General features: G+C 46.2%; 1 protein-coding gene across 1 annotated transcript in view; it reads right to left on the bottom strand.

Annotated features, from left to right (window-relative positions):
• LOC107290388 (cytoplasmic phosphatidylinositol transfer protein 1-like) overlaps positions 1-18,955 on the bottom strand; it is a 38,814-nt gene extending 19,859 nt beyond the window's left edge. The window contains exons 1-2 of the mRNA XM_029284741.1: positions 18,908-18,955; positions 7,558-7,706 (exon numbers count right to left, since the gene is read on the bottom strand). Of these exons, the coding sequence (XP_029140574.1) occupies positions 7,558-7,706; positions 18,908-18,955 (197 nt within the window). The remainder of the gene's footprint in view (positions 1-7,557; positions 7,707-18,907) is intronic.
• Between the last annotated feature and the right edge of the window lie 1,084 nt (positions 18,956-20,039).

A 20,039-nucleotide genomic window follows, 5' to 3' on the forward strand; every position in this document is an offset into this window, starting at 1 on the left:
CTGGTTGTCCCACCCAGGGAGATGTTCTCGGGTGACAGATGGTGGGCAAGGAAGCAAGAAAAGCCTGTGCTGATGATGTTACATAGTTTGGGTAATGAAACATCTGCAAGAAAACAACCAAGAGGAGAGAGCACCAAGGACCACCTCTCCAGAAACGATTCTACTTGGTCATCCAGAAAAACAAGGACACTCTGCTTCTCCCACTTTTTCTTCCCAACCATTGCCTGGAACCAACCCTGCCAAATAACATTCCGTGAGCCCACCACCCTCTTGAGTCTTCCTCTGTGCATCTCTTTTGCAGGACTGAGCTGAGATGCCTCTTCACGGGCATCTCTTTTGCAGGACTGAGCTGAGATGCCTCTTCACGGGCATCTCTTCTGCAGGACTGAGCTGAGATGCCTCTTCACGGGCATCTCTTCTGCAGGACTGAGCTGAGATGCCTCTTCACGGGCATCTCTTCTGCAGGACTGAGCTGAGATGCCTCTTCACGGGCATCTCTTCTGCAGGACTGAGCTGAGATGCCTCTTCACGGGCATCTCTTCTGCAGGACTGAGCTGAGATGCCTCTTCACGGGTATCTCTTTTGCAGGACTTGAGCTGAGATGCCTCTTCACGGGCATCTCTTCTGCAGGACTGAGCTGAGATGCCTCTTCGCGGGCATCTCTTCTGCAGGACTGAGCTGAGATGCCTCTTCACGGGCATCTCTTCTGCAGGACTGAGCTGAGATGCCTCTTCACGGGCATCTCTTTTGCAGGACTGAGCTGAGATGCCTCTTCACGGGCATCTCTTTTGCAGGACTGAGCTGAGATGCCTCTTCACAGGCATCTCTTCTGCAGGACTGAGCTGAGATGCCTCTTCACGGGTATCTCTTTTGCAGGACTGAGCTGAGATGCCTCTTCACGGGCATCTCTTCTGCAGGACTGAGCTAAGATGCCTCTTCACGGGCATCTCTTTTGCAGGACTGAGCTGAGATGCCTCTTCACGGGCATCTCTTTTGCAGGACTGAGCTGAGATGCCTCTTCACGGGCATCTCTTCTGCAGGACTGAGCTTGTGGCATCTGATCTAGTTCCTTCACCCCTGGGGATGTGACCAGGCTGCCTGGAATTGATCCTTCTTTGATGATCCTGTCTGCCTTCACCATAGCAACTTTATATTTCAACACACCGATTTGTGTTCTGCAGGTCTCTTCCCATTCATCCTGGTTCCTATTGGAAATTAGTCAAGCCTGCTTTAGCTATCTGAGATCAGCCAACGTTGACTAGGGGCTTCCAAGACAACGCCAAGTGAAAATGGCTAAAATTCTCCACTGGCAGCTGCCGCATTGAAGGGCTCCGTTTCAGAAAGGTTCTGCTTTGCTGTGGTGTCACCTGCCAGCTGGATTTTTACAGAGAGAAACGAGCTCCCTTTTCCTATCAGTCAATTATTCCTGTTCAGTTTTGTCTTCTATAAATAGAATTCCCTTAGGAGAAGAGTCGTGAGAACACAGTCTAAAAATACAACTGTTCCCCACATGGACAGCTCTAGCGATGGCCAACTGATTTTGATGGGTCTTGCTAGTGGGGTGTGAGTGAGGAACTGGGGGCTCATATTCCAGGTCATCAAGCAAACCAGCCAAAAATTGGGAAGCTGAGTTTAAGCCAGCTGGGAGAAATGCTTGGGGCTTCAGCTCAAATGCAATTGCAAGGTAAAAATCTGCTTATATCCGTGTAAGCTGGGAGGAAAGGACAAAGGTAAACAGAGAGAGAGACTGACAGGCTAATCCTAAATTCAATTGCAGGTTCGAGAGCCTGCATTTAAATGGATTTAGCCCAACTGAACCTTGCAGGCATCGTGCATTTGGAACTGGGAGGGAGTTAATACGAAATGACAGGGGTGGCTATTGAAAAAGAGGATGGGAATAAATCAAAACTTGATAAGAGGGATGCCCAGATTGATCCAAGGTAGGCTGCAGAGCCCTGCTTCCTATGAGCCCGAATGTGGCATGGATTCAGGGTCACCCAAGGATAACAATCAGAGCCCGGTGCTACACAATGCCTCAAAGGGAGGGGGGGAAGCAGCAGTGACTATCATTTCAGGCAACATCTATGGTCAACTGATTAGGGTCCATCTCCCCACCCAGGCAGTGCACTCTCCTGCATTCACAGGCAGGGCTTGACTTTGATTAGGAGCAGCACCCTGGAACAAGGAAGGAGGTTAACGAGAAGACCCTCTGCTCATTTCCTAAGAACAACAAAGCCTCAGGACAATCTAGAAGACACAACATGGAAGGAGGTTAAAAAGAAGACCCTCTGTTCATCTCCTAAGAACAACAAAGCCTCGGGACTTCTAGAAGACAAAACATGGAAGGAGGTTAACAAGAAGACCCTCTGCTCATCTCCTAAGAACAACAAAGCCCCGGGACTTCTAGAAGACACAACATGGAAGGAGGTTAAGGAGACGATCCTCTGCTCATTTCCTAAGAACAACAAAGCCTCGGGACTTCTAGAAGACACAACATGGAAGGAGGTTAAAAAGAAGACCCTCTGTTCATCTCCTAAGAACAACAAAGCCTCGGGACTTCTAGAAGACACAACATGGAAGGAGGTTAAGGAGAAGACCCTCTGCTCATTTCTTAAGAACAACAAAGCCTCAGGGTATCTAGAAGACATACAGTAACATGGAAGGAGGTTAAGGAGACGACACTCCTCTCATTTCCTCATTCATTGCTGAAAGAGAGAGCTGAAGAAGGAACTGTCAACCAGCAGTTGTGAGCACAAACTTCTCCAACTTGATATCCTGTAGTTGTGTGGACAAGGATCCCATACAGCAGGAGGATGGGAGCTGTAACCCCTGTATGGTGCTGAGCTTGCAAACATAATAGCAGCAGTTATCTGAATCAAGAGCTGATACAGTTACCCAGAGACTTCCCATCGTGAATAATTTTACCCTGAAGCTCCTAGGGAAGGTTCAAAAATCCCCCTTTCTCTCACAGTGGTTGTCAGAAACAGGCTCACCCATCATGACAAGAGGTCCAACTGTTGAGTTAGTGGGGCTCTTCGGTATGATCTAAAAAAGAGTCCCCTCCCCAGATCATAGAAAGAAGGCTGATCTTGGCCCAGCCAGTCAACTTCATTGGGTCAATTAGCTCAAACAACTTCTCCTGGAAAGTAAAACATTATTGATCTAGGACTTGCAGCCAGAAAAAGAAGAAACAGGAAGAAGACTGGAAACTGAGCAGTTGAAAGTATAAATGAGGCCCAGAAGGAATCATTTTTCTTCCCTTATCTGCCGCGAATGCTCACTGCTTTCAAGGATGACATCTCCTCGACAAGGTTCAAGCCAAGGCTGGCTAATGGGGGCGGAAGAGCAGATCGTTATGACCACATCCTATCAATAAATCAAGAGATTGGGCTGCATCTATATTGCTCTGTAAAGTTAAGTAGGGCCAAAGGAGGAAATTGAACAATTGATATTCTAGAAAGAGTACAGAGAAGAACAACAAAGATGATTAGGGGACTGGAGGCTAAAACATATGAAGAATGGTTGCAGGAATTAGGTATGTCTACTTTAATGAAAAAAAGGACTAGGGATGATGTGATAACAATGTTCCTATATTCGAGGGGCTGCCACAAAGAAGAGAGGGACAGCCTATTTTCCAAAGCACCAGAAGGCAAGACAAGAAACAATGGATGGAAACTCATCAAGGAGAGAACCAATTAGAACTAAGGAGAAATTTTCTGACAGTGAGAACAATTAATCAATGGAACAGCTTGCCTTCAGAAGTTGTGGGTGCTCCAACACTGGAGATTTTTAAGAAGAGATTGGACAACCATTTGTCCGTAATGGTATAGGGTCTCCTGCTTGAGCAGGGGGCTGGACTAGAAGACCTCCGAGGTCTCTTTCAACTCTGTTATCCAGAATGGGCAAAAAAACTGCAAGAGGTAGGAAGCAACAGCTTAGGAGGGGCAGGAAGAGACATGTATTTATTTTGAGCACGTTCCCTGTCCAGCTGCTACAACTGAAAAACAGAAAGTGTTTGGCATCCTTCAAAAGACTGGCCCCATTCCTTTGAATTAAATTAAAATGAAAGAAATTAATATTTTCATTTGGGATAAAAAGAAGAGGTCAAGAATTTTAAGAGAGCACCAATTCTTTTGAAATTTCAAAAACTTGTCTAGTTATGTCCAAGTCATCGTGGTCTTTGAAAGATTTCCCAGTCCTAGAAAATTTGGGGGAAATGTAAGGGCAACACATAAAAGCTTTCATGAGATGGCCCTCAGGACATAATGAAGTTGCAAGAGGCTGGAAGAGGGTCTGATCTGAGGAGACAAGTGTATAAAGAACAACTGAGGATGTCACCAATGAATGTTCTGCTGTGTAGAAAATGTTCATTCAGTTCAGGGTGCATTAAGAATAACAGAGCTGGAAGGGGCATTGTAGGTCTTCTAGTCCAACCCCTTGCTCAAGCAGGAACCCTACCATTCCAGACAAGTGGTTGTCCACTCTCTTCTTAAAAGCCTCCTGTGATGGAGCACCCACAACTTCTGAAGGCAAGCTGTTCCACTAGTTAATTGTTCTCACTATTAAGAAATTTCTCCTTAGTTCTAGGTTGCTTCTCTCCTTGATTATTTTCCATCCATTGCTTCTTGTCCTGCCTTCTGGAGAATAGGTTGACCTCCTCTTCTGTGAAAGAAGGTTCCTTTCCAAGAAGATATCCTTTCAAAGAAGGTTATCGAGAAAGGGAAGAAATTTAGAAATGGCCAGAGGTCCATAAAACAAGGTCTGTCCGAAAAAAGTTGAAGGAGCTGAATATGTTTTCCCCAGAGAAGGAAAACTAAGAGATTAGAAATGAGCTTTTCTAATCCCAGAAATATTATCTTATAGAAGAAGGAACATCTCTCTTAGGATATGAAGGCACCAATCTCACATATTCAAAGGAGAACCTTTTCAAAGTCAACAGCAGAAGAAACATATGTTCTGGAGAATAAGAGAAATGTTGACAATGTGTCCAATTACTTAGATGGAAGGTGGGTTCTTCTCCTTCCTGGTGGTCTTCAACCAGAAAGTAGGCCAATATCATCTGGGGATTATTCTAATTTTCTGCACCAAAGAGATGAATGGGCCAGATGGAACACAGAAGTTGCCCTATATTTTGCCTGATTATTTGTCCACATTCTGTAGTGATGGAAGTTCTCTAGGTACCCAACAAGAAAACTTTCCTAGGTGATACTGAGGATAGAACCAAGGACTTTTTCCTCAGTGACTATCATGTGTCACTGAAAGGATGATGATAAGACAGCATATGTAAATGTGGTTTGGTGTCTTACCAGGATGTCATGTTCCCATCTCCAAAATGAATGGTTCCTTCTTGGTGGTGAGAATAGAACTTTTCAGCCTTCTAGTTAGTCAGCATAAAAACATTCAGTCCTTGATTTACCCTGGATATCATTTCAAGTTTATTCTGGATTAAACACGGACGTTTTGAAGCATGCAAGAACTGGGCATGGCCAGTCTAGTGAAGAGAAGGACCAGGGGTGACATGATAGCAGAGTTCTAATATTTGAGGGTCTGCCACAGAGAGAAGGGGATCAACCAATTTTCCAAAGCACCCGAAGGCCAGACAAGGAACAATGGATGGAAACGGATCAAAGAGAGATTCAACCTAGAAATAAGGAGAAATTTCCCGACAGTGAGAACAATCAACCAATGGAACAGATTGCCTTCAGAAGTTGTGGGTGCTTCATCACTGGAAGCTTTCAAGAAGAAAGTGGACAGCCACTTGTCAGAAATGGCATGCAATTCTCAGTTCTGGCTCTGCATTCCTGCATTACACTAGACTTCTAATAAAACTATGCCTTCCTCAGCAAATGGAGCCAAGGATCGATTCTGCTTAGAGGCTTAAGTTGTGGCAGGTCTGACGCCCACATAAACAATCAGGGTACAGCCGATTATCCCCAAAGCAACTTAGATGATTCTGGTAGTGCTGATGGTCCTACGTATCAACAAGTAGTCTGCCCAACGTGAAAAGAGAAGGTCTGGATGATGATTTCCATGAATCCCATCCAGCAGAGCTACGGGTCCAAGATCTCTGGCAACGGGGAGCTTGCCCACCCGTCCACCAAGCATCTCCTGAAACAATTTACTCATTCTGCAAAATGTGCAGATTGGCACGAGAGCTGCAAAGCAGAGAGGTGGTAGAAAGGAAAGGGGAAACGGACAGTTGGTGGAATATTTAACAGGCTAGAATCCTGCAAGACCCAACCTGGAGCAATTCTCAGATTTCCTGACAGGTGAATTGGAAAGCAGATAACAAATGGATATTGCAGAAAAGCAAACTCTGCATCAGTTGGAGAGTAGAGAAGAAGAATGATGGTTAGTAGCAGGGATTCAGTCTTGGGAGAAAGTCTATAACATGAATTAAGGCGCACTAGGCAGCCTTCAGCCCCCAGGGCTGCCTATTGGTAGCGTCTCAGAACTATTTTATTTTATTTTATTTTTTGCAAATGATAGTAGCATTTCCAAAGGCCAACATCCCACCGCCGTTAAGGCTGAAATACGAGAGCATTAAGTCGAAGGAGCCTTGGTGGAGTTGAACCCCAGGCAGATAGCAATTGGCTGCAGGAAAAGAAATGGGAAAAGGGAAGGGAAGGGAAGGAGGAAGGGAGAGAGGAAGAAGGAGAGGGAAAAGAAAGGGAAGGGGAAGAGAAGGAGGTAGAGGGAAAGGAGGGAGTGAAAGGGAAAAGGAAAGGGACGGAGGAGGGGAAAGAAGAAAGAAAAGGGAGAAGGGGAAGAGGAAAGAGGAAAGGGGAAAAGGAAAGAAAAGGGGAAGACGAAGGGAAGGAGAATAAGGAAAGAAGGGTTCAAATATAATGGAAAGGAAACAGATCTAATGGCAAGGCAAGGCAAGATCTTGCCCATCCACCTCATAGGGTGACCCCTCCTTAACTCACTGCTTTCCCTACACCAGTGATGGCGAACCTTTTAGAGACCAAGTGCCCCAAAACCACCCCCCCACCCCTGTTCCCACTCTGCCCTGCCCACTGGGCCACCCACCACCTCCACGGTCCGCCACAGATCACCCAGGCAGCCCAGCAGTGCCATGGTGGCCATGCCCTCTGCCCATGCCTCGCAGCATCATCTGCGCACGACGGGGCGCAAGGGCAGAGTCTTGTCCCCGCTGCCCGGCTGCCATGTCCTTGGCTGTGCTGCTTTGCATGGGCCGCGCCCAGGGGCGACTCTCCTCCGGGGGGCTGCTGGTGAGGAGGGGGCCGTGGGAGGAGGCGGGCTGGGGAGACGGTGCGTGTGCCCACAGAGAGGGCTCCGAGTGCTGCCTCTGGCACTGTGCCATAGGTTCGCCACCACTGCCCTACACCAACACAATGTGTTGCGTTGCTCCATAAACAGAATACACTTAGTACACCTCCTTCCTCTCCCGGGTATACATTAAGAAACTCCTAACCTGCCTTGCAGGGCTAATGCAAGGAACGGCATGATGCCCCTGGAGCAAAGTTGCCCACAACAGAGAGGAAGAAGAGAGCCCGGAAACCAGCCCATGAAACGTGGCTGGAGCATCCTCACCTGGACAGGTGGACCCGCTTCTCGGTGAACTGGCCGGGGCCGTGGACGGGGTCCTCGTGGGGCTCGTTTTTCATCACTTCCACCCCTTCTCCTCGGTCGCTCTCCTGATGGCTGTGCTTACTGATGGTGTACAGCTGTCCGACTCGGTACTGTTGAGGAGAGGAGACCACAAGGAAAGCCACTGTGAAGGGGTTTATGCAAAGGGAAAAGGTGGGGGAGGAGGAGGAGGATAGACTGAACCCCTCCCGGGATACAGGTAATTCTCGACTTATGACCATAACGGCTCCCAAAATTTCTATTGCTAAGCGAGAACAGTTATAAAGTGAACTTTCCCCCATTTTACGACCTTCCTTGCCACAGCCGTTAAGTAAATCGCTGCAGTCGTTAAGTTAGTAACACGGTTGTTAAGTGAATCCGGCTTCCCCCATTGACTTTGCTTGTCAGAAGGTCGCAAAAGGGGATCGCGTGGCCCCCCCCAGGACACGGCCACCGTCATAAATACGAGTCATTTGCCAAGCCTCTGGATTTTGATCACGTGATCGTGGGGATGCTGCAGTGCAAGGACTGTAAATGTGAAAATGATCATAAGTCAACTTTTTTCAGCGCTGTTGTGACTTTGAACGGTCACTAAATGAACGCGTGCAAGTTGAGGATTACCAGTATTCTCTCTGCCATGAGAATTTACAATAATGAACCACCTGCCTGGGGTTTCATCAGCCCAGACAGGGAAACATACCCAGATGAGCTAATTCTACAGGGAGCGCTCGACTTATAACCCTAAATTACACTCCCAATTTCCGTTGCTAAGTGAGACATTCGTTAAGCGAATCTTGACGCATATTACGACCTTTTTTGCCCCAGTCATTAAGTGAATCACTGCAGTTGTTAAGTTAGTTGCATGGCTGTTAAGTGAATCTGGCTTAGAATAAGAATAATAGGGCTGGAAGGGCCCTTGGAGGTCTTCTAGTCCATCCCCCTGCTCGGGCAGAAGGCCCTTCTATACCGTTCTGAGTAAATGGTCATCCAGTCTCTATGGGAAAATTAAAAAAAAAAACTATGGAAAACTTCACGCATCGGCTGCAGTTTTCCAAGAAAAGAATTAAGTTGTCAGCTTCTTGTTTGGTCTCTGTCTCTCTTTTTTTTTCTCTGAAAGTCAATATCTGGTCAAACCTAATCTCAGTTTCCTTGCTGCTTATTTAGAACATTCAGTGTTATGATTGGGAAAAGAGAGAGGAGCGTCTGTATTTCAAAATGACTTTTTCCCCTTTTGTTGCAAAATGGAGACGTTATCCTCGCTGTGTGTAATTAAACACATAAACGCACACACGTGCATCTGTTTTAAATATTTCTATCAAACTCTGTGGCAAGGGTTTTGTTTCCCCTCATCTCCATAAGCAGCATTATAATTATTGCAATTTTAAAGTAAATAAAAACAATGGTATTTACGCTATTCTCCGCTTCTGAGGCAAGAAAAACTATTTCGGAATGGAAAAGAAGGCAGTGACTATGTATATGTATATGTATATGTATATGTATATGTATATGTATATGTATATGTATATGTATATGTATATGTATTTTTCAAAATTTGGATTGCTAACAAAGAATTAAGGGAGAACTGGAATAGCCATTTCGAACTTTTTAGTTCTTTTCAACCAGACATACCCTTCTGAGATTCGAACCTGGGCTGTCTGCATGTTAGGCAGATGTATTAACTTCTAGACCACAGGCTCTTTCTCACTTTCTCCCATATTTGGGCCGACAGGGTGCACCAAACTCAAGATAATGTATATGTATATGTATATGTATATGTATATGTATATGTATATGTATATGTATATGTGTATATGTATATTGGTGAGTTCTGTCTAACAAAATGTTCCTCTTCTCACTATGAAAGGATTTGATCATCAAATCAGTGTCAACTCTTCACAGATGGATTTTCAAGCCAGCGCACAGCAAGTTAAAGGCAATAAAATTAAATAAAATAGATTTCAAATCTAAGGGGTTAAAGTCTGGGAGCATCCATTCCTAACCTAGTGTTTCAACTCTTCCAGAAGTGCATTTATCACCATTGTAACCAGTATCCTTCTTGCTACTGGTTGTCTTCTTCCCTTTCAATCAGAATAACAGAGTTGGAAGAGACCTTGGAGGTCATCTAGTCCAATCCTTGCCCAAGCAGGTGGCCTATACCAAGCCAGTAAAATGGCTGTCCAGCCTCTTCTTAAAGGCTTCCTGTGATGGAGCACCCACAACTTCTGGAGGCAAGCTTAATTTTTCTCACTGTTAAGAAACCTCTCCTGAGTTCTAGGTTGCTTCTCTCCTTGGTTATTTTCCATCCAGGAAATTTCTCCTTCGTTCTAGATTGGATCTCTGTCTTCCAGTGGTGATGATTGCACCACTGGAAGAGTTGAAAGACCAGGTGAGGGACGGAAGCTTCCATCCATTACTTAGCATAAAGCTGGCCTATGTTTCTTTCCACTTTTTCTGGTTGATAGTCTCCAGAGAATTGGGTCTTCCATTAATGTGTCCAAAGTGGGATAATTTGAACCTTGTCATTTGTGCTTCTAATGAACACTCTGGGCTGATTTTTTTTAATGATCCATTGGGGTTTTTTCCCCCTTGGCAATCCATGGTCTTCTCAGGAGTTCTTCTCCAAGGCCACAGCTCAAAGTTCTCAGTACTCTTCCTCTCCCGCTTCTTCAAAATCCAACTGTTGCTTTCGTAGAGTGTCACAGGGAGAATCACCGTTTTTTAGGAATCTGGATGCTTCTTCCTGAAGGCAAGGCCCGTATTTTGCAGAGAGAATTTTTTCCTCCGAAGCCTTCCTGTGCAAAGGGAATTGTTTCTCCAGAGTAAACACCACCTGCCCCAGAAAGCCATCAGCTGCCTTGCCGCAACCTGTGCGCCTGTTTGCCGAGCTCCGACCAACAATGGCAGCTGTGTTGAAATGAGCTACTTTTAGCCTGGCACACAGCAAAGAGGAGCTGAATGACTAAACACGCTGCCTGCCTCCAAGCCCACGTGAGCCCCTCCCAGCTACGGGGGACGGGGGGGGGGGGAGGTTGGCTCAAGTTGTGCTTTGGCTCCAGAAGCTGCCTGCTTGCTGTGTGGTCCAAAGTTTGAAAGATGTAGAAAAGAAGCAGGGAATCAAATCAAAGATAATCAGCTCTCATGATGAACTCAAGCTCCAGTTTAAAGAAACATTTCCAAGGCAGACATCTTGATTCTGTTAAGGTCCCATCTCCAGTCATTTAGGAATGAAGGCTTGGGGAGTCACAGCCCCAAGGACCCTCATAGGGGCTAAAAAAGATAAAAGTAAAGATTTCCCCCATCCAGTTGTGTGGGGGGTGCAATGCCCATCTCTGTCTCCTAGCTGAGCCAGTGTTGTCCAAAGATGCTTCTGCAGTTATGTGGTTGGCATCCGTGGTGGGATTCAGCCGGTTCGCACCGGTTCAGCAGAACCGGTAGCTAAATTTTGCTGAGTTCGGAGAACCAGCTGAATGCACACTGCTTCCAGAAGTCCCTTCTAGGCCTCAGAGGCCTGGAGGAGGCTTCCCCAGCCCAGAACGGCCCGCTGGAAGTGCGTGGATGCCACTTCCGGAAGTCCGTTCTAGGCCTTGGAGGCCTGGAGGAGGCCTCCCAGGCCTAGAACGGCCCGCCGGAAGTGCGTGGATGCCACTTCCAGAAGTCCGTTCTAGGCCTCGGAGGCCCAGACCTGCATCCAATAAGAGAACCGGTTATTCAGGTACTTGAATCCCACCACTGGTTGACATGACTACATGCCAAGGTGCAAGGAACATTGCTACCTTCCCACCGAAGTGGTACCTGTTTATCTACTCACCTTTACATGTTTTCGAACTGGTAGGTGAGCAGGAGCTGGGGCAAGGAATCAAAGAGCTGTGCCAAAATCAAAGTACATCACAGTCTAGCATCTTGTATGTCCAACTCAAAGAAAACAAAACACCTGGATTCCAACCCTGTGCCAGAAAATCAACATGCTGAGCTGAAATCTTTAGGATGGCTGAACTAGGACCAATCTGTCAAGCTGTCAAATAAAGGCTTCCACAATCTTGGGTGCTGTTGCAGAAAATACACGCCTGCACAACAGAAGCTTCTAGCTGCCTTCCTTTTCAAGGGTATTAATTTTCTCTTAGGGGAAATGGAAGCTGCACTAGGGCAGTGGTGGCGAACCTATGGCATGGGTGCCAGAGGTGACACTCGGAGCCCTCTCTGTGGGCACACACACCATCTCCCCAGCCCCGCCTCCTCCCACAGCCCCTTCCTCACCAGCAGCCCCCCTGGAGGAGAGTTGCAGTGGAGCCAAGGACAGTGAAGCAGTGAAGCCAAGGACATGGTAGCTGGGCAGCGGGGACAAGACTCTGCCCTTGTGCCCCATTATGCGCAGATGATGCTGCGGGACAGGGGCGGAGGACATGGCCACCATGCGCTGCTGGGCTGCCTGGGTGATCTGTGGTGGGCTGTGGATGATCTGTGGTGGGCTGTGGAGGTGGTGGGTGGCCCAGTGGGCAGGGCGGAGCAGGGACGGGGGTGGGGGGGCAGTTTTTGGGCACTCGGTCTCTAAAATGTTCGCCATCACTGCACTAAGGCAATAACAAGCTTGCGTGATCCCATGTTGGCTAGCAGGTAATCCTCAACTTACCACTATAATGAAACCTCCCCATTATTTATTTGTATCCCACCATTATTATTGTTATTATTTCTTATTGCAAATAATTCAAGGCAGTGAACACATCCAAACCCCTTCCTCCTCCTATTTCCCCCACAACAACCCTGTTAGGCTGAAAGATGGGAACTGGCCCCAAGTCAACCAGCTGGCTTCCATGCTTAAGGCAGAACTAGAACTAACCATCTCCTGGCAATTGGCCCAAATTAGCCCAGCTGGCTTTCATGCCTAAGGCGGGACTAGAACTCACGGTCTCCTGGTTATTGGCCCCAAGTCACCCAGCTGGCTTCCATGGCTAAGGTGGGACTAGAACTCACAATCTCCTTCTCTGTAGTCTGGTGCCTTCACCACTAAGCCAAACTGGCTTTCTATTATGGACATACGTCATCGCAGTCATAAAGTGGGTCTCCCATGTAACCGACCTGAGTTTATGGATTTTATTAAACAAGCTGAATACTTGCTATGGGACATTTTGGGCAAAAACATCATAAATTGTGGTGACGTGACTACAGAATGCTAAGAACAGTGGCAAATGCAGGCTGGTTGCCAAGCACTTGTCTTGAGGTCATGTGACAATGGGGGAGAGGAGGGCAGCCATCAGAACTTCAGAGCTGGGTTGTAAGTACCTCTTGGGGGGGGGACCATCCTAACTTTGAATGGTCACTAAGCAACCGGTCATAAATCAAGGCCTACTTTATCCTTTCAGCAACTCATTGCAAGGGAGAAGAACCTGGCAAACATGACAGCACCACAAAGATCAGGTGGGGGAAAGTAAAAAACAAACGAACCACACAACAAGCACCATTTCTTTTTAAGGACACTCCAGAAAAGTAGACAAAAGCTGAAGGGCGTTCGATGATGCTGTGATTCTGACACATTCAGGATCTGTGAACATCCCTGCTTGGTGTTTTGCCAAAGCCAGCAAATCTTTGCGTTACCCGAAGTTCACGGAGAAAAATAATAGCTCTCTTCCCTTGAAAAAGTGAGCCTGCTCAAATTAAAAAAATAATAATTGATTTTCTTTGCTCGATTAAATAATGTGGGAGCGAGAAAAGGGGGCAGGCAGGGACAATCCTCCCGTAGAGTCATTATTTGATTGTTCTCCTCATGGCTCTTGTCATCCTGCTAATTACCAAAGATGTATTATCGGCACTTCAGTGGAATTGTCAGCTTTCTTTCAAAAACTCCACCCTGACGGCGCCGGATTAATCAGCAGCCTCTGTCCTCTGGAGCAGGCTGGGGGGTACAACGTGTTGACAAAGATCATGGGTGTCTGCAGGGGTCCAAACGACGACATCCACACCCCAACTGCCAAGTGACAGCAGTCGCGTCAGGTGTCCTGACATGACCTGCCAGTTGGGTGACGTAAATGCGCGGCTGTCGGCCATTTTGACCGCCGGATGCTTGGTCTGGATTGCCTGTGGTGAGAATCCCCAACTTCTCTCAAAACTCTGCCCCCTGGTTCAACGGCCCAGTTTCTGTGTTGCCTTCTCCTTTCGCCCCAAATGACGAAGGACCTATTTCAAATAATTCTGGTAAAAGTAGCCTTTCCTCAACCATTAGGATGGACTTTCCAATGGAGCAGCTGATTTAGGCATGGAGATGTTAACTTTAGAAAGAAGAGTGCAGCCAAGATGATCAGGGGACTGAAGGCTAAAACATATGAAGAACGGTTGCTGGAATTGGGTATGTCTAGTTTAATGAAGAGAAGGACTAGGGGTGACATGATAGCAGTGTTCCGGTATTTGAGGGGCTGCCCCAAAGAAGAGGGAGTCAAGCTATTCTCCAAAGCACCTGAGGACAGGATAAGAAGCAATGGATGGAAACTAATCAAGGAGAGAAGCAACCTAGAAATAAGGAGAAATTTCCTGACAGTGAGAACAATAAAGCAATGGAATGGCTTGCCTTCAGAAGTTGTGGGTCTTCTAGTCCATTCCCCTGCTCAAGCAGGAGACCCTATACTATGAGGTTGTCAAATGGCTGTCCAATCTCTTCTTAACAACCTCCAATGATTGGGTACTCACAACTTCTGGAGGCAAGTCGTTCCACTGGTTAATTGTTCCGACTGTCAGGAAGTTTCTCCTTAGTTATAGGTTGCTTCTCTCCTTGGTTAATTTCCATCCATTGCTTCTTGCCCTGCTTACAGGTACTTTGGAGAATAGGTTGACCCCACTCTTCTTTGTGGCAGCCCCTCAAATATTGGAAACACTGTTATTACGTCACCCCAGTTCTCCTCTTCATTAAACTAGATATACCCAATTCGTGCAACCGTTTTTCGTATGCTTTAGCTTCCAGTCCCCTAATCCTCTTTGTTGCTCTTCTCTGCACTCTTTCCAGAGTCTCAACCTCTTTTTTGCATTGTGGCGACCAAAAAACTGGACGCAGTATTCCAAGTGTGGCCTTACCAAGGCCTTACAAAGTGGTACTAATACATCACGTGGTCTCGATTCTAGCTTTAAATCACTCTGAACTTCCGAAAGATAATATAAAGCAATCAAATCCTGCAAGAACGGGAGGAAGGAACCTGAACTTCTAGCCTCCCGTACAGAAAGATTGCAATCTTTCTCTGAAGTGTGAATGTGTCACCCTCCCTTTTTTTTTCCTGCTAGTAACACCAGGACTGTTACTCTGGGGAGTCCTCCCAGCCCAATCTAAGTTAAACATTGAGTCAGGAAGCTGAAGACAAAGAAGAGTGTGTCAGGAATGGGAAAAAAAAATCACACCTTATGAAGCAGCATCAGCCAGTGCTGCTGTGGAGCCTTTTGCTTCTGTGACCTCGGGAGGGGCACAGATCAGGATTCCCAAGTGGAGAAAAAGAGAAGGAATCTTAAGCTCAAGTTTCTAGTCCTCATGGTCGTAAAGGGCTGTCGGGGAGAAGGAACAGAGCTTCTGCCACTGTGTGGCTTAGTGGGTGAAACATGACAACTGCAGAGCTCCAGGATTTTTGTTCTACTTCTGCAGTTAGTCCTCAACTGCAGTTGTAAGTCGAGGTACCATGTGACCAGACACTATATAAATTCTAAATAAAATGCCAGTGGGCCAAGGGCCCGAATTTTGGAAAGGCTTTAATTTTATTTTATAGGTATTCCTATCAAATATTCCCGCTCTTAGGGTTTTTTTAAAAATAATATCAAACAGCCTTTGTGGTTGATTTACTGTGTAAAGGAGGGGTTTACTTATATCTCGTCCAACCAAATTTCCTCTTTTATTTTTTTTTCTTTGTTATGTTAACTATAAAAGGGGATGTGAGCTATGGATCAGGGCTCCCCCTTTGAAAGAGAGGAATTTCTTTTGCCTGAAAAGTCTGATAAATTGGAATAAAATGACCTTCCTTGGTTTGTCTCATTGGAAAATATGCGTGGCATGGTAGTAATAATAATAATAATAATAATAACAACAACAACAACAACAACAACAACAAAGTCTGGATAGTGGATGTGGCAGTGCCTGGAGACAGCAGAATAGACGAGAAAGAACTGGAGAAGATAACAAAATACAAAGACTTACAAATAGAAATAGAAAGACTGTGGCAAAGGCAAGCAAGGGTAGTACCAATAGTAATAGGCGCCTTGGGTGCAATCCCAAAACAACTGGAGCACCACTTGAACACCACTGGCATTGACAAATTTGCCATTAGTCAATTGCAAAAGGTGGCCTTACTAGGAACTGCTTCCATCCTACGACGTTATCTGTAATACCATGAAATATCCACATCTGCCTATCCCAGGTCCTGGGTAAGGACTCGATAGATAGACAAAATGCCAAATCCAGTCTGAACATCTGGCTGACTGTGCGATGATCCTCAATAATAATAATAAAGTTGGAAGGGACCTTGGAGGTCATCTAGTCCAACCCCCTGCTCAGGCAGGAAACCCTACACCATTTCGGACAAATGGCTGTCCAGTCTCTTCTTAAAAACTTCCAGTGTTGGAGCATCCACAGCTTCTGGAGGCAAGTTAATTGTTCTAACTGTCAGGACGTTTCTCCTTAGTTCCAAGTTGCTTCTCTCCTTGATTAGTTTCCATCTGTTGCTTCTTGTCCTGCCTTTGGGCGCTTTGGAGAACAGCTTGACTCCCTCTTCTTTGGGGCAGCCCCTTCATTTGCCTTCATTACGTATGCATCAGTCAGGCCAAGCTCACCCTGAAATGGCCCGGCACAATCTTTCTGTCCATTTGTCCTTCCTAATAGGAGAAACCCCCAAACGGGAGACAAGATGTTCTAGAGCACAAAGCAGTGACTCAGCTCCGATGCTAAGGAGCCCCTTCGTTAACAGGTTAAAAAAAATATTTTCGATGCCCTGCAGGGCCTGAAAAATCACAGATATCTAGGCAGGCTGGCAAGCACCGAGTCTGCCACACACATGCAAATAATATGAACCTGGTGCTAATTATATCCGAACACAATGTGCCCACGGGCCACTGCTTTCCAGAAAAGGCTCCACGTGGTTCAGTACAAGCTGTCCACCACTTTTGCGATACATTCATCTCGTGGGGAGCCACAGGAGAACAGAGCCCTTGGCTGTTATTAAAGCTTGTTTCCTAATAAAGCCGCGCAGCTAACTTCACATTTGCATCCACTTTGGCAAAAGGCCACATCTCAACCTTGGGGGAAAAAAATGACAGAATAACAGAGTTGGAAGGGATCTTGGAGGTCTTCTAGTCCACCCCCTTGTTTAAGCAGGAGACCCTATACCGTTCCGGACAAATGGCTATCCAATCTTATCTCCAAACCCTCCAGTGATGGAGCACCCACAACTTCTGGAGGCAAGCCGTTCCACTGGTTAATTGTTCTCTATTCCGATTCTGATTGTGATTGATTCTGATGGATTATGTGCCAACAAGTTGGTGTCAACTCTGCAGTCCACATAGATTTTCTCCAGGAGGATCTATTCCCAACCTGGTCCTTCACATCTTCCATTGATGCCCCCATCACCACAGTCACTGAATCCATCCATCTTGCTCCTGGTCCTCCTTTTCTTCTCTTTCCTTCCACCCTTCTCGGCAGAAGAACATTTCCCAGGTCTTCATTTCATGTGCCCAAAGTAGCATCATTAGAGCCTGGTTGTTTATGCCTGGAGTGAGAACTCTGGATTGCTTTTGTGCGATGATGGATCAATTTGTCTTCTTGGCTGTCCATGCTCTTCTCAGGCGTCTCTCCCAACATCAAGGGTGTCAATGCACTTTCTAGCCTACTTTTCATTGATCCCTTTTGTTTAGCTTTAAACATGAGCCCATTTCCAAGATAATTCCAAATATAAGAGGGTGCATGACTAGATCAAAATGTTGAGGAGTGAGAAGAGACTCTTGTAACAGGTTATCCAGACTCTTTTGCTAAGAGCGCTGAATTTTTAAGAAGGGATTTATCAAATTAGCAGAGAGCTTCTATTTTAGCGCAGTGGTGTATATGTGTGTGTATGTGTCCCCTCTCCTAGATTGATAGACAAATGGGAACAAAAACAACAAACCCTCAATACATTTACCGGCATAGCTATCTGTTATATTATCCTTTGCCACTAGATAATCTTTTCATTTGTTTATTAAATTTATATGCTGCCCATCTCGCTATCTAGATTATCAATCTTCCATCATGCTGCAGTTTTTCCTTCATCCCATCCATCTCCACCTCATCATGCAGCTTACTCTGACCACTAGGCTGTTTCTGCTATGCCTCTTTCGCATTGGACTGTGCTTAACATCTGGGGAGGAATGAGCAAAGAAGAGAAGGGGACAACATCAACACCAGTCAATCCTGAACATCTCCCTTCTCTTGTTTCAGGGCCAGGGATGGGTGGGACTCTTAACTATATCACTATATATTCTTAGGTTAGGGTTTGTTGTTGGCCTTCCTTCCTGGGTTTCTCAACCTCGATACTCTCTAAGGGGTGCAGACTTCAACTCCCAGAATTCTCCAGCCAACTTCAAGAGGCGTGGACCGACTCCCAGAATTTTCCAAGCATCTTCAAGAGATGTGGACTTCAACTCCCAGAATTCTCCAGCCAAATTCAAGAGGCGTGGACCGACTCCCAGAGTTCCCCAGCCGACTTTAAGAGGCGTGGATTTCAACTCCCGGAATTCTCCAGCAAGCATGTTGACTGGGAAATTCTGGAGCTGAAGGCCACCCCTTTTTAAAGTGGTTGAGGTTGAGAAACGCTCCTCTCAATGCCAACGGTCAGAGAGGATATTGAGAGAAGCAGAGATTTAGGTGGCCTCACGAAGCCCTGAACGTTTTTGTCCCCGACTTAGAAGGTGGGAAGGCAACCCATTCTGTCCCCTTTCCTTCCTTCTTAGATAGCCATGTTTCTCAACCTTGGGAGCCTGAAGATCTGTGGACTTCAACAACCTTGGGAACCTGAAGATGCGTGGACTTCAACTTCCAGAATTCTCCAGCCAACAGTTCTCCCCAGGGAATTCTGGGAAATGAAGTCCGTACATCTTTAAGGTAGAAAAAACACTGTTATGTAGCCTCCAGTAACACAGACAATCTACCTCCAAACCTTTGAGTCCCAACTCTTCCAACCGAAAAGGGTCTTCCAACAAACGGTTGAGACAGATCCTTGCCAGGTGAAGAGAAAGCTCCAAGGTAGTTTGGTTAAATGGAATAACTCCCCCCCTCACCCGTCCTTCCCCACAGCTTCAGCAGTTCAGCCTTTCCATGGCCCCTTACCTCTTCGGTGGTGAGAGGCATACAGATCCGATATTCCTTCACCAGCATTGCTGCTCTTAGGTTCAGGATGCGTCCTTCTCTTCAGATGGAAAATGGGGACTTCGTCACCAACCCAGTGGCCCCCCGAGATTCCTCAAGGAAAGCATCATCCTGTAGGGAAACAGGAATTCCCAACCAGAGGTTGGGGCAGAGAACAAGACTTTAGAACAAATCAAGGGCCAACTCTGGTGCACATCTGGCAAGCTAAAAGCTAAAACCAGCTAAGTCTCCAGCAACTTTCTCTCCCTACTGCTCCAATGATGGCTCATGACTTCATCATTGGTTGCCATGGTGGCCATTGTGAGGTCACCGGCCTCCTCTCCATGTCAGACCAAGGGAGGAGCAGCTGTTGGACCAAAGAGGCACAGAGAAGATCATCCCAACCTTTGCTTGAGACTTTAGAAAGAGTACAGAGAAGAGCAACAAAGATGATCAGGGGACTGGAGGCTAAAACATACGAAGAACGGTTGCTGGAATTGGGGATGTCTAGTTTAACGAAGAGAAGGACAAGGGGGGACATGATAACAATCTTCCAGTATCTCAGGGGCTGCCCCAAAGAAGAGGGAGTCAAGCTATTCTCCAAAGCGCCTGAAGGCAGGACAAGAAGCAACGGGTGGAAACTAACCAAAGAGAGAAGCAACCTAGAACTAAAGAGAAACTTCCTAACAGTTAGAACAATTAACCAGTGGAACAACCTGCCTCCAGAAGCGGTGAATGCTCCAACACTGGAAGTTTTTAAGAAGAGACTGGACAGCCATTTATCCAAAATGGTATAGGGTTTCCTGCCTGAGGAGGGGGTTGGACTAGATAACCTCCGAGGTACCTTCCAACTTTATCATCATCATCATCATCATCATCATCATCATCATCATCATCATCATCACCACCACCACCACCACCACCACCACCACCACCACCACCATCATCATCATCATCATCATCATCATCATCATCATCATCATCATCATCATCATCATCATCATTATTATTATTATTATTGGTCTTTTTTGCACTGTTTTCTCTTCCTTTGAAGGATTTCCTCAATCCCCATGTTCCTCCAGAGCTCAACATAAAAGGGTGAGGGGGTTAATCA

This window comes from Protobothrops mucrosquamatus, unplaced genomic scaffold, assembly GCF_001527695.2.
Source record: "Protobothrops mucrosquamatus isolate PMUCROS unplaced genomic scaffold, P.Mucros_1.0 scaffold880, whole genome shotgun sequence".
Taxonomy (NCBI): Eukaryota; Metazoa; Chordata; class Lepidosauria; order Squamata; family Viperidae; genus Protobothrops; species Protobothrops mucrosquamatus.